The sequence below is a fragment of the Anolis carolinensis genome, chromosome 4 (genome assembly GCF_035594765.1).
Source record: "Anolis carolinensis isolate JA03-04 chromosome 4, rAnoCar3.1.pri, whole genome shotgun sequence".
NCBI lineage: Eukaryota > Metazoa > Chordata > Lepidosauria > Squamata > Dactyloidae > Anolis > Anolis carolinensis.
Genome location: NC_085844.1, coordinates 13,514,864 through 13,528,372, shown reverse-complemented (window position 1 = coordinate 13,528,372; position 13,509 = coordinate 13,514,864). Strand labels below are relative to the sequence as shown.

Below are 13,509 nucleotides of genomic sequence, written 5' to 3'. Positions count from 1 at the left end.
ATAATACTGAAAGAGATTATTTATTGTGGGGGCAACCATCACAAAGAACTTTTTCAGGTTGCAGTCCTGTTATCTCCGGATAGAACTGAAAAGCACCTATTGCCAAAATCTTGTTAAGGTTCTATGCTCATATAAAAACAGTTGCACACAAAATTTCACTTTCTAATTGTTTGCATAACTGTGGTTCCCAAGAGTAGCTAATCATTGTGTAAGAGTACACAGAATTCTCTCACTAGTTTTTGACTTGGTGAGCTTCAAGGTACACTGTAACAAAGCAAGGAGTAGGGATGCTAGATGTCCTTTATTATATGGGATGTTTTTTTTTTGTTAAGGGTCAGAAAACTTGTCCCTTAAGGGCATTTCAGGTATGAGGTAAATCAATCACTGTTTATTATGCAGTCACAGATCATTGAAACACAAGATATCTATCACATAAAACATGATAGAAAAACTAAATGATATTTTCTGGTATTTTTCAAACATGCAGCCCTAAAATTATCCATTTTTTTTTGGAGAGCGGGGCTGTTGTGAGTATGGCCAGCATCCAGTCTTTGTACTCCTGGCTGAGCAAAATACTTGGCTTCTGACCTGATATTGCAAGATTCCCAGGGATTCACTATGATATCTGAGATGTTGCAGGAGCCTGGAATTGTCACAAGGGGATGTTTACTGACAAGACATGGGGTACATCTTATATACACCTCATATGTCCCAACCAGCCTTGACTATCCCTCATTGCTATTTTCAAATTATGGTGTGGAGTTAATAGACCGTAGCATAATAGGTGAGAATAAGGCCATGCTAGTTGATTCTTTCATCATCATCATCATCATCATCATCATCATCATTTTTGTATTGGGAGAACTTATACATGAATTAAGAGTAGGAGTATCTATAGTAGTAATAGCTATACAATACAATCTTTATCCATCTGACCAGTACTTGAGATTTCATTTATCAACATCTGAAAATATATATTCTATCTAGGTATTTTTCTAGGTCATCTAGCACAATTCTATCATATGTGTTTCTCAGAAGCCATTCATTTAAATGAAGTACACTATCATAAATGTTTGGCAGAAGTCATTCATTTAAATAAGGTATATTATTTGTAGTTTCATGTTTCCATGATAAATTCAGGAACATATCCTCCATGAGTATAGGGATTGTGCTATACTGGCATATATTATGGTAAGCTAGTGGCCTCCAGATGTTGTTGGACTCCAGCTCTCATTGTCTCTGACCATTGAACATATTGGCTAGGTCTAGCAGTAGTTGTAGACTGACATATGTGGAGGATGTTGGATTGGGAAAGGCAATTTAACAAATTTATTAGAAGTTATCTGCAGCTATTTGAGAATTTGTAGGAGAGCAGGAGAGCTTTTTGGTTCACTATGACTGTACTTCATATCCTTGCTTACATAATGTGCATTTTTTTCTTTTCTCCTTTCTTTCTTTCTTTAGCTTTGCATTTCTATTGGAATAGTCTTTTTGCATCCAATGATTCTGCAGGAGAGGCTGTGAGACTTGGATTTCAGCCTTACATCCCCCAATGTGATGGTCTGGGGAACTGGCAACCTGTGCAGTGCTATGAGAGCTCAGGTGAGAAAGAAATGGTTTCTATGGACAACCAGTAATGGGTTTCCATGCCTGGTGGCCACTAACTACTGTTCACATGAATCTGCTCAGATGTAAAGGGAGTCAGCAAACAAATTGTAGTTTTAGCCTGTTTGTGCCTATTGTCATATCACAGGGAATCTCTTTGCAAAGGGAATTGGGTCATCAGAGATAATAAATATGTTTTCCTTTGTATCTGAGGTCATTGCTGGTGTGTGGATGAGAGAGGACGTTATGTGGAAGACTCTTTGGTGGCCCGTTCATCACGGCTCCCCCAGTGTAAGTTACTTTTTCTCTTCATACTTCTCCTTTGATTATTTTCAGAGAAAGCAAAGAAGGTCAGCTAGTGGCATAAACAGAGCCGGCCCTAGGTATTTTTCAAGTGTAGGCGAACAGAATTTTGGCGCCCCCCCCCCCCCAAAACCAATCACTGAAAAATAAAAGCGTTGGATAAGCAAAAATATTTGATAATAAGGAGGGATTAAGGAAAAGCCTATTAAACATCAAATTACATTAAGATTGTACAAATTAAGTACTAAAACATCATGTTTTACAACAAATCAATAGAAAAAGCAGTTCAATACCTTGCGGAGGCAGGCCGCAGGAGACAGGAGTTGCCTCAATGGCGCCCCCAACAAGATGGCGCCACAGGCAACTGCCTAGTTGGCCTGGTGGTTGAACCGCCTCTGGGCATAAAGCCTAGAAATTGATCTAATCTTCAGTAGAAGAGCTCATGTTTTGCATGCAGAAAATCCCAACATGCTAAATCTTGAGCTGGAACTACCTGAAACTTTGGAGAGATATTCTCAATCAGAGCAGATGAAACTGAGTTAGTTGAAACAATAGTCTGACTCATTATGAAGCAGATTTGTATGAATTTGAATCTGTACAAATATGTATTCTATGCTGTTAAATAAGCCTATATATAAATCATACACATGTATGCTTGTCAATATGGCAAATGCTAAAGATAGTATAAAGTATAGGAAGTTCCTCCCTAACATATCAGCTTCATTCATAACCCTGCTAAATTGCATCAACCAAAAGAAAGAGGAAAAGAAAAAAATGATATTTTTTGTATACAGATCACACACTGCAAATTTTTTTTTAAAAAAAAGGCTGATACATTTAATATAAATGTTGTTGGTTACCATTTTTTTTCTTGAGCAGCTATGTGAGATGCATTTGCAAACTTGCAACCCATTATTTGCTCTCAAATCCAAGCTTCATTGGTGATTTATTGAGTCCATTCACCCCTTGGCTGACTCATCTGAAATAGTTTGTTACTCTAGGGATGGATTTGCTCCATTACTTTTTGACCCATTTGTCAGTCTGAAACTACCGGCATTGTTCTGGTCGTTTTGATAGCCTTGATGCCTGCATTTATCATCTAAGCAGTGTAGGGAAGACAAACAAATGGGTTTACGTAGTTTATATCTTGACCAAATCTTATATTACTGTCTTAATGCAGGTCAGACACCATGTCAGCGCTCCCAAGCAAATGCATTGATTTCCAGCTGGAAACCAACTGGGCTGAAGATTAATGGTACTTCAGGAGATCTATTTACTCCAGCCTGCTTGGAGGCAAGTTGTTCTTTATTGGAAAATATATACTTGGAATTTTGGTCATGTACATTTCGAATCTGAATTTCATAACATTATTGGTTTTTGGCCCAACGGGGTAAGGAAAAATATCCCTTGATGATTCAAAACCCCAGTCTTGATGATTTAAAGCAAGAGCAGGGACTTCCAAGAATAAATTGCTTTGGGTTAGAGCAGGTATGGGCAAACTTTGGCCCTCCAGGTGTTTTGGACTTCAACTCCCACAATTCCTAACAGCCTACCGGCTGGAGGGCTGAAGTTTGCCCATGCCTGGGTTAGAGGCTGTACTCTATCTGGGACTAATTGGCTTCAAAGCAGAGACAAAACTGGGATGATGGTTTAAACCACTGTGACAACAGTCTTCTTTCCTAATATATTGTTCTGGATAAGCTGAAGATGACTTATTGAAATCAACACAGATCATCACCGAAGCACCAGTCTATCAATGGGACAAGACTGGGCATTATTAATAGCAGTCTTGTTTGTCATTCAGTAATCAAGTAAATCCTTCCTCCTAGACTGGTGAATATGCCGGTCTACAGAAATCAGACACACAGGCCTGGTGTGTAGATCCTGTATCAGGGGAAGTTCTTCAGCAAAGCAGCACTGATTCAAACCCTGGACCTCAGTGTAAGTTCTTCCTGTTTACTAGGGATGGAGGAGAAGTGTGTTTGCTTTGCATTTTAATGTGCATGACTCAACCATGCTAAATACGTCCAATCATCCTAAATAGTAAATATTTATTTATTTATGTATTTATTTACAGTATTTATATTCCGCCTTTCTCACCCCAAAGGGGACTCAGGGCAGATCACATTGCACATATAAGGCAAACATTCAATGCCATAACATAGAACAGAGACGGAGACAGACGCAGGCACGGGCGGGCCTCGAACTCATGACCTCTTGGTCAGAGTGATTTGTTGCAGCTGACTGCTAATCAGCCTGCACCACAGCCCGGCCTATGCTCCCTATGACCCTGGAGATTAGGGTTTGAATACCTGCCAGACCAGACATGGGCAAACTTCTGCCCTCCAGATGTTTTGGGCTTCAACCTCCACAAATTCTAACAGCTTACCGGCTGTTAGGAATTATGGAAGTTGAAGTCCAAAAAAACCAAAGGGCTAAAGTTTGCCCATGTCTGTGCTAGACTATGAAAAATCCACTGGGTCCCACACTTTCAGCTTCAGAAGAAGGCAAACTCAAAGTCAAATGCCCCTCTGAACAAACTTTGCCTGGAAAACCCCATGATAGCTTTACTTGAGAGTCACCATATGACAGAAATATCTTGAGTGTAACTTTTTCATCTAAAGGTATCATAGGCTTACGATTAATTTACAATGGTGCAACTCTCAAAATATCAAGTTTATAATTTCTAAGGCCCAAATCAATTGTTTAGCCCCAACTGCAGTAGGTCCATTAAGAAAACTTTTATAAGCATGGAATTACCAGGTTCCCATTAATTCTCTGGGTTTTCTTCGGTTGATGCTTACAATTGAATTTAGGATTGCCAACCTGCCTTTGCTATGGATGTAACTTGTTGGATCAAAGGTTTTCAAGGCTGATAGTCTAGTCTTTACTCATTGTCTTGACATTGTATGAATGATGGTGGTTGGAAAAGCAAGACTAGCAAGTCAGCGGTAATAATGTAGCACAATGGAAACAAAGAAAATGAGAGCATTCTGGTGGACAATTTGACTTGTGCTTAAGGTAGGATTTTTTTAAAAAAATATTTAAAACCTAAGCATGAATTTGCTAGTGGTCATTACAGCAGGTCACATGTCGATTTTTCTTTGTTGCATTATGATACTCTAGTTTACATTTGTCCTGATGTGCATGACTTCAAATTGTGTTATGTTATGAAGAAACCTTGATAGTCCAGGGTTCAAAAGAAAACACACTTGGCCAAGGTCTTTCCAACACAATCTGCTCTTATCTTGAAGGTCTTGGTTCCTGCAACCTGGTAAGATCCAAAGCTCTCTTGAGGGAGACTGGTGGAAGGAACATCCCTCAGTGTGACGCTGAAACTGGGGTCTTCTCACCTGAGCAATGCAGTGAGGACCAGGAAAGCTGTTGGTGTGTCTTTGAGAATGGAGAAGAGGCTCCGGGGACAAGAGTCACTGGCAAGAGGCCCTCATGTGAACGTGAGTCACATTGTGAAACATGGTGTTTTCTTTAAAACAGTTCCAGTTTGGTATTTCAAATAGTTCAAACTGGCAGGTGGGAAGATGTCATTTGGCTTTGTAAGGATTTTTGTGGCAATTTCTAAGAATTCATTTGTGGCAAATTTAGCAAATTCAAAGATTTTAAGAAAAAATATAGACCCAAGATTCTCTCCAGGATTTTGGGGATAATCTTGATAATCAATACATGTGCACTGCACAGTTTATAACATTCTGATATCACTTCAGCTTCCATGGCTTCAACTTATGGAATCCTTGGATTTGCAGTTTGGTGAAGTACTTAGAGCTCTAGTTCATGACCCTGACATAGAAGCTTAAGTACTTTATCAAGCTATGATTTCTAGATTCCACAGTGTGGTTTTATGGCAGATATTACAATTAAAGTGGGATTGAACTGGTATAACTGTGTAGTATAGATACATTCAATGAAGGGGACATGGAAGAAACTGAAGTTCAAAATTCTGATTCAGCAACAACTTTTCTCAGTAGCATTGTCTAGTCACACCATCTTTCATCTGCACTATTTGAAAGGGCTTTTGATGTCCCAACCTATAAGGTCTCTTGAATATCCTGAAGATCTATTGAGTTCATAATCATAGATAGCCCACTGATGCCTACCATAACTTTTCCATTCCACTGATGTCTTTACATTTGTTGTGACCAGTTCATCACTTGGTAGCCAACCTCTCTGAGCATCTCTGTTCCTAGAAAAGTTAATCATTGGATGAAGGTCTGCTATTTAAAGCCTTAGCAACTTAAACAAACCCTCTTGGAGTTTGCTTTCCTCTGGTAGAACCTTCAAGAGTCTAATATAGATATGCAAACAATGTAAGAATGTTTGAAAAAGTGTTTCTAGAATATCCAGGAACCCTATAGAGAAGAATCCTGGGCTGTCAAGGACCTTCAGAGTTTGAGATTTCCTCTATGCAAAATTTTTATATGGAAACAAGCATTTTTGGTGCAGAAAACAATATTATCTGCAATAGTATTTCCTGCAGTGTTGTTTCCATTTTCTGCACAAAACAACCATTTTGCATAGAAAAACATTAGTGAAGAATAACATCCCTAGCTAAGTATCACCTCTATGTCAAAATGAGTAGCTCTAGGTAGATGCAGTGGATTGTTCCTTCCAGAAAATACCCCTTACATGTAGAAATAATGTCAGAAAGTATCCTTGCTTTGACACAGATGCCTTTCTACACCATAAAGCAGTATAAACTGAGATTGCCACCTCTCTCCTGACTCTCCCTCACCTCCCTCTCTGATATTAAACTCATCTCGTTGAAAAAAAAAACAGCACTGCACTTCATGTCCTTTTGGAGAACCAGATATTTATGCTCTAAAGATATATTCACACTTGCTTTTGTTCGTCATAACCAATATTTGTTTCCACAAATCGGTTGCTGATTTATTGGACTGAAAAAGGCAAAGAAATATGTGGATAGCGCTGAATGCAGCATGAAACCTTTATAACTCCTTTGTGTCTGACTCCAGATTGCAATCTTGCTGCAACAGTTTCCAGTACTGGATCTTCTAATACCAAAGATCCCTTTTCCAAAAGACAATTTTTATGTCAGTTCATACCAGTAACCAATTTCCCCCATGTTCTGTTTCCAAAATTTGTAAGATTCAGACCAGGTGAGGACTTTTCCTCCCATTCTTGGCATAGCGGAAGGCCGATGCTCCATGGCCTGTCAGCAGATGAGACAGCTTCTGTGGGAAAGAACAATAAATCCCACCTCTGCATCACAAGAGACAGCTTAGCAAGCGAGTAGTAACTTTGGAATGTCGCTTGCATCCAACTGGGTTTCCATTAAGCTAATCAGTTCCGTATGAGGGAGATTCCCTCAGGTCACATGAAACTTCCATCTAGCATGGTTTGGTGAAATCCAGCAATTTCTCAATGATGTGTATATCAGGGCTTTTAATGCCACGTATGTTGATATTTACCACTCTTTTGCATCCTGCACTTATTTCTCAGAATGCAAAGGGCTCTTGAAGTGCCTTCGGGGATCGTATTTTTAATTGCTCCCCTCACCCAACTGAAGGTTGGAACAATCCTTGAAAGAAGGCAGCTAGTGTAACAGGGAGAAAGGTTCTGTCCCAGAGCCCTTTTAGACAGGCCCAAAAAGTGGAACCTGCCTTGGTTTTATCAGAAATGTCCAAACAACGCCTCCGGTAAAACCAAATTAATTTGGAACAAATCAGGGTTTCCCTGCTTTGTTCCAAATTAATTGAACATCTGGTAAGATCTGGGTCTTAGGTAAGATCCGGGTCTTACCAGGTGTGGACCCTGTGTGGATTGAACCCGGGGATAGCATCACAGGATCTCCTTGCCCAATCCACATAGGTTTTTCAAGCTCCAGGAGTCTGGAAACAGAGGCACCCACGCCGTCCCCCAAACCCTAAAATAACCACTAAAAGGTTTTTTAAAAACCTTACCTGGCCGCTATTATGTTTCTCCTCTTACCCACCTGGCATGAGGAAATGATGCGGGGGGGGGGGGGGAGTGAGGACCAAATTCCCTCCTCGCCCCCCTCCAGTCTCTTGGCACATCATTTCCTCATGCCAGGAGGATGAAAGGAAGAACATAATGGCAGCCAATTAAGTTTTTTAAAAACTTTTTAAGGGTTATTTGGGGGGGGGGGGGGCTTAAGGGTGGCTGCATGTCATTCTGATTGTTATTGGAATGTCATGTAGTCACCCTCCCCAGGAAAGTCTGGGTTTTGGGGGGAGGGATTGTGGGGACTCAAATCTGCACTGAAGCGGGGTTTTTAAACCCACTTCTGCATGGGTTTAAGTCCTGCTTGGAAGCACCCTCAGCTATCTCATTACAGAATCATTTCCTCCTTTTAGATTTGAGGCATCCATTGATTTGGTGTAAATAAAATATGATGTTGGATACCTCTGGTCTATAAGGAGGAAATGATGCTGGAATGAGATAGTTTAGGAACATTAAACCAAGTTTCTATGTTGACTTTCTGTGCAATTTTGTCACGACCCAGGCGGCAGAGGCACCAATAACCATACACAGAGGCCAGAATCTAACTAATATCTTTATTGAAGGAATATATAAAGTTAATAAAAACAAGTATAGAAAATAGTCCAGAATTAGACCCTTCAGGAAAGGTCAGAATTAGTCCAAAAAAGCAATGTCCAATAAGAAATATTAAGGTCCAAAGTTGTAATCCAATAACCGAAACACTCACTTTGCCAAGCAAAGTGAGGGGAGATGACAAGGTCCTTTAGTCCATAAAACTTGAACGTGGCTAGGAAATAACTTGACACTTGAAACAAGGCTTGAACGTGGAACAAGGTAACTAAGAACAAGAACAAGGTCCGTGGAATAACTTGGTAAAATCCGTGAAACAAGGCAAGGATTAGTCCTGGGAAACAAGGCAAAGTCCGTAGGTAAACAAAGGCTGGGAAGCAAGGCGAAGGCTGGATAGCGAGGCAAGGCTTGAGCTGAAGCGAGGCTTGAATCGGAGCGCGCTGTCCAGACACAACTCGCTCCGTAGGCTGACGAATTGACTCCGCGAAGTTGCTACGCGGGCAAAACACCTATATAGAGTCCAACTTTCTCACCAAAGCGGTTCTCTGGGAATCAGCAACGAAAGCTAAACTCTGAGACCAGATGTTAAACTCCTTAAAGATTCTCACGAGAACCAATGTTAATTGGCAACATTCTTAGCTGCTATCCTCGCACTCCTGCGCGAAGCTGAATCCAAACTTCTCTGTTGTTTACAAAACTCCCGGCGCAAGAACACGGGAGAAGTAGGCTCTGGGGTTGTTTGACATACTTCTGGGGCACAACTTTCTTGCAGGTGCAAGGTTTCCAGATCTGCCTGGGAAAGATCAGGCTGAGAGGAATCCAGTTCAGACTGGGAAGGTAAAAAACCCAAGTTTTCATCTTCATCAGGAATTGCAATGTCCTGAGCAGGACTACAAGGCCCATGGTTCATCACACTATCCCCCTCCTCAGGGCCCCTCCCAAACTGGGGTCCTCTCCCCGAGGCGCGAGGTCGCGGTTTGGTGGGATAGGTCAGATGGAAGCGACGGGTTAGATCAGGAGCATGGACTGTGGAGGCGTCTTCCCAAGAGCGTTCCTCAGGGCCAAAACCCACCCAGTCAATGAGATATTGTAGGCGGCGGCGATGAAAGCGAGAATCCAAAATGTCCTCAACCTCGAACTCCTCCTCCCCATTCATCAAAACAGGAGGGGGGGCCGGTTGGTCTGTATCAGGACGCACACCATCCGCCGGAAGGAGCAGGGAACGGTGAAACACTGGGTGAATGCGCATTGAACGCGGAAGTTGGAGTTTGAAAGTCACGGGGTTTAATTGCGCCACCACTGGATAGGGGCCAATGAAGCGGGCATCTAACTTCCGGCATGGGCGGTGGGAGGGCAGAAAGCGAGTGGACAGAAAGACCCGATCTCCTACCTTGATTTCGGGGCCCGGCTGGCGGTGTTTGTCAGCGTGGCGTTTATAGTCCTCCTTGGCTTGGTCCAGTTGCTGGAGCAAAAGTTGTTGCACCGCTGTGAGTTCCTGCAGCCAATCCTCTGCTGCGGGAACTTCTGAAGTTTCAATGACAGGGGGAAAGAAACGTGGATGGAAACCGTAGTTTGCAAAGAACGGCGTTTCTTTTGTAGAAGCTTGAACTCCATTATTGTAGGCAAACTCAGACAGTGGTAACAGAGAAGCCCAATTGTCCTGTTGGTAGTTTACATAACAGCGAAGATACTGCTCCAAAGTGGCATTGGTGCGCTCCGTTTGCCCATCTGTTTGGGGATGATGAGCTGAAGATAAGCGAGAGTCTATGCCCAGTAGTTTTTGTAGTGCCTTCCAAAAACGAGAGGTGAATTGAGATCCACGGTCTGTGACTAAACTCTTGGGCAATCCATGTAGTCTGAAAACATGCTGAAGAAATAGATCCGCAGTTTCTTTGGCCGTGGGGAGGCCTTCGCAGGGAATGAAATGGGCTAACTTGGTGAATAGGTCCACCACCACTAAGATCGTGGTGAATCCACAGGAAGGTGGTAGGTCAGTGATGAAATCCGCGGAAATTATTTCCCATGGGCGAGATGGGGTAGGAAGGGGGTGCAAAAGCCCTGAGGGCTTCTCCCTTCGTATCTTGGAGCGCTGGCATACTGGGCAGGTGTTGACATATTTTTCCACATCCTTGCGGATCTTGGGCCACCAAAAATCTCTTAGGATCAAATGCATGGTTTTAAATAGTCCGAAGTGTCCTGCTGGTTTGCAGTCATGACACAGACGAAGCGCTTTTTCCCTGCCCGGTCCGGGTGGGATATAAACATGATTTCTATAGCAGAGCAGCCCATCTTTAAGCGAAAAGGGAAAATGCAGACCTTGGCGAAGTTGGTCCTGCGCCCAGGCATCTGCTTGCTGACTAGCCCTGATTTCTTGAGCACAGATGGGTCCTGGAGTAGGGGAAGTTGAACCAATGGGACTGGATTTGGTGTTCCCCACTGTGAGCGTGGCAAAGTTCTCAGGTTGTAGCAGTTGGGATTCAAAGGTCTCCTTGCGTCCTGCAGCGTATTCCGGTTTACGTGACAGGGCGTCTGCTTGCTTGGTTTGAGCTGGGGTCACATAATGGATCTGGAAGTTGAAACGTTCAAAGAATAAAGCCCAACGTTGCTGCCTCTGATTTAGTTTGCGGGCAGTTCTTAGATGTTCTAGATTACGATGATCAGTGTGGACTTCAATGGGGAATTTGGCCCCTTCTAGCCAGTGTCTCCAAGTTTCAAAGGCTGCCTTTATGGCCAGTAGTTCTTTTTCCCAAATGGTGTAATTCCTCTCTGGTGTGGTTAGTTGACGAGAATAAAAGGCACAGGGGTGGAGGTGATCTCCCACCGGTTGTAAGAGTACAGCCCCAATTGCCACATCAGAGGCGTCCGCTTGCACCACAAAAGGGGTTCCAGGATTTGGGTGCTGTAGAATTGGCTGGGAGGTGAATAGTTTCTTCAGTTGCTGGAACCCTTTCTCTGCTTGATCAGTCCAGCGGAAAGGCTGCTTTCCACGGATGCAGCTAGTGATGGGGTCGGACCAGCGGGCAAAATCTGGAATGAACTTGCGGTAGTAGTTCGCGAACCCCAAGAAACGCTGCACCTCTTTCTTGTTAGTTGGCGCCCGCCATTCCAATACTGCTGAAACTTTGGCTGGATCCATGGAAAGCCCTAGAGGCGAGATGCGGTAGCCAAGGAAATCTACCTCTTGTAGATCAAAAGCGCATTTTTCTAGCTTGGCATAAAGTCCATGATCCCGCAGTCGTTGCAACACCATTTTGACGTGGTTCTCATGTTCTGATTGTGATCTGGAAAACACCAAAAAATCGTCCAGGTAGATTATCAAGAACCTGTCTAGATAGTCCTGAAAAATATCGTTGACAAAATGCTGGAACGTTGCGGGAGCTCCGCATAAACCGAAATTCATAACTCGGGACTCGAATAATCCGAATTTAGTCTGGAAGGCGGTCTTCCACTCGTCCCCTTCTCTGATGCGAACTAGATTATAAGCCCCCCGAAGATCCAGCTTGGTGTAGACCTTGGCTCCTCGAAGTCGGTCCAGTAGATCCGAGATTAAGGGTAGGGGATAGCTGTTCCGCTTGGTGATATTGTTCAATGCTCTGTAGTCCACCACCAAGCGTAATTCCCCTGACTTCTTCTTCACAAACATCACTGGGGAGGCGGCTGGGGATTGAGAGGGTCTGATGAACCCCTTGCGAAGGTTTGTCTCTAAGAATTCCCTGAGAGCTTCTTGCTCTGGTTCAGTCAGGGAGTAGAGATGCCCTCGCGGGATCGGGGCCCCCTCCACCAAGTCAATGGCACAGTCATAAGGTCTATGTGGGGGTAATTTCTCGGCTTCTTTCTCATTGAATACATCCCAATACTCGGAGTACTTCTTTGGCAAGGTGATGATGGGCTCGGAGTCTGTGGCATGGCATACCTTGGCTACGAGGCAATGGTTTTGGCAGTACGGTGAAGCAAACTGCAGTTCTCTGTTGGACCAGGAGATGTTAGGGTCGTGGAGTGTCAGCCATGGAATTCCCAAAATCACAGGGAAATGGGGAACCTCGGTAACAAAGAAGGAAATCTCTTCCATATGTTCCCTTATCCACATCCTGGTGGGTTCCGACCACTGACTTACGGGGCCCGTCTTGAGGGGACGGCCGTCTATGGCTTGCACCACACGGGCATTCTTGAAATCATGATATTGTAATCCCAGAGAGTCGGCATACTCTCTATCGATGAAATTGTTGGTAGCTCCAGAGTCTATCATGGCGTGGATCATGACGGGTCCCCTTTTTGCTGACCATAATGTGACCACGAGAAGGAACAGGACCCCGGTTGGCGGCTCTTGGATGGATTTTTTGACCGGGTTGGCGAGCCTCTCTACACCCGGTCGTTGGCTTCCCCCGCCGGCTGTGTGCCAGTCGGCTCAGACGCCTTCGACTCCGTGGAGGACGCCGCCGCAAGACGGGCGGCAGGCTTCCCTTTGGCTGGGCACTCTCTGGCGAAGTGGCCCCCGTTCCCGCAGTACCAGCAGAGGTTCAAGCGTTGACGACGGGCCTTCTCGGCGGCATCTAGTCTGGGACGCACATTGCCCAACTGCATCGGCACCTCCTCGCCTCCTCTGGGGTATGGGGTTGGCGGCGGGGGTCTCCACACCGGACGTGGCTGAACACTGGCGGGAGCGGGGGGTTTTGCCCCGGCTCTACCGCCCTGGCCTCGAACCCATTGTTTCCTGTTGGCAATCATGACTTCAGCCCGTAAACATTGATCAATGAGTGCCTCGAGGGTCTGGGGAGGATCCACCTTGGAGATTTCTTCCAGCATTTCAATGTTGAGACCCTCCCGAAATTGTCCTCTGAGGGCTACATCGTTCCAGCCGGTGTTGTGGGCCAGCACGCGGAACTCGGCTATGTACTGAGACATGGGTCTGTCTCCTTGAAGGAGGCGCCGGAGTTTGTGGCCGGCTGCCTCCAAATTGTCCTCGATTCCCCAGGTCTCCTTAAGGTGATCCAAGAAGCGTTGTGCTGAACTTAGGTGGGGGGAGGCTTGATCAAACAGGGCCGTCGCCCAGCTAGC

General features: G+C 44.2%; 1 protein-coding gene across 1 annotated transcript in view; it reads left to right on the top strand.

The window, feature by feature from the left end:
• The window catches only part of tg (thyroglobulin), a 157,299-nt gene that overhangs the window by 26,840 nt on the left and 116,950 nt on the right, over positions 1–13,509 (top strand). Inside the window, exons 12-16 of the mRNA XM_062980017.1 lie at positions 1,465–1,602; positions 1,819–1,896; positions 3,089–3,201; positions 3,738–3,849; positions 5,163–5,363. Of these exons, the coding sequence (XP_062836087.1) occupies positions 1,465–1,602; positions 1,819–1,896; positions 3,089–3,201; positions 3,738–3,849; positions 5,163–5,363 (642 nt within the window). The remainder of the gene's footprint in view (positions 1–1,464; positions 1,603–1,818; positions 1,897–3,088; positions 3,202–3,737; positions 3,850–5,162; positions 5,364–13,509) is intronic.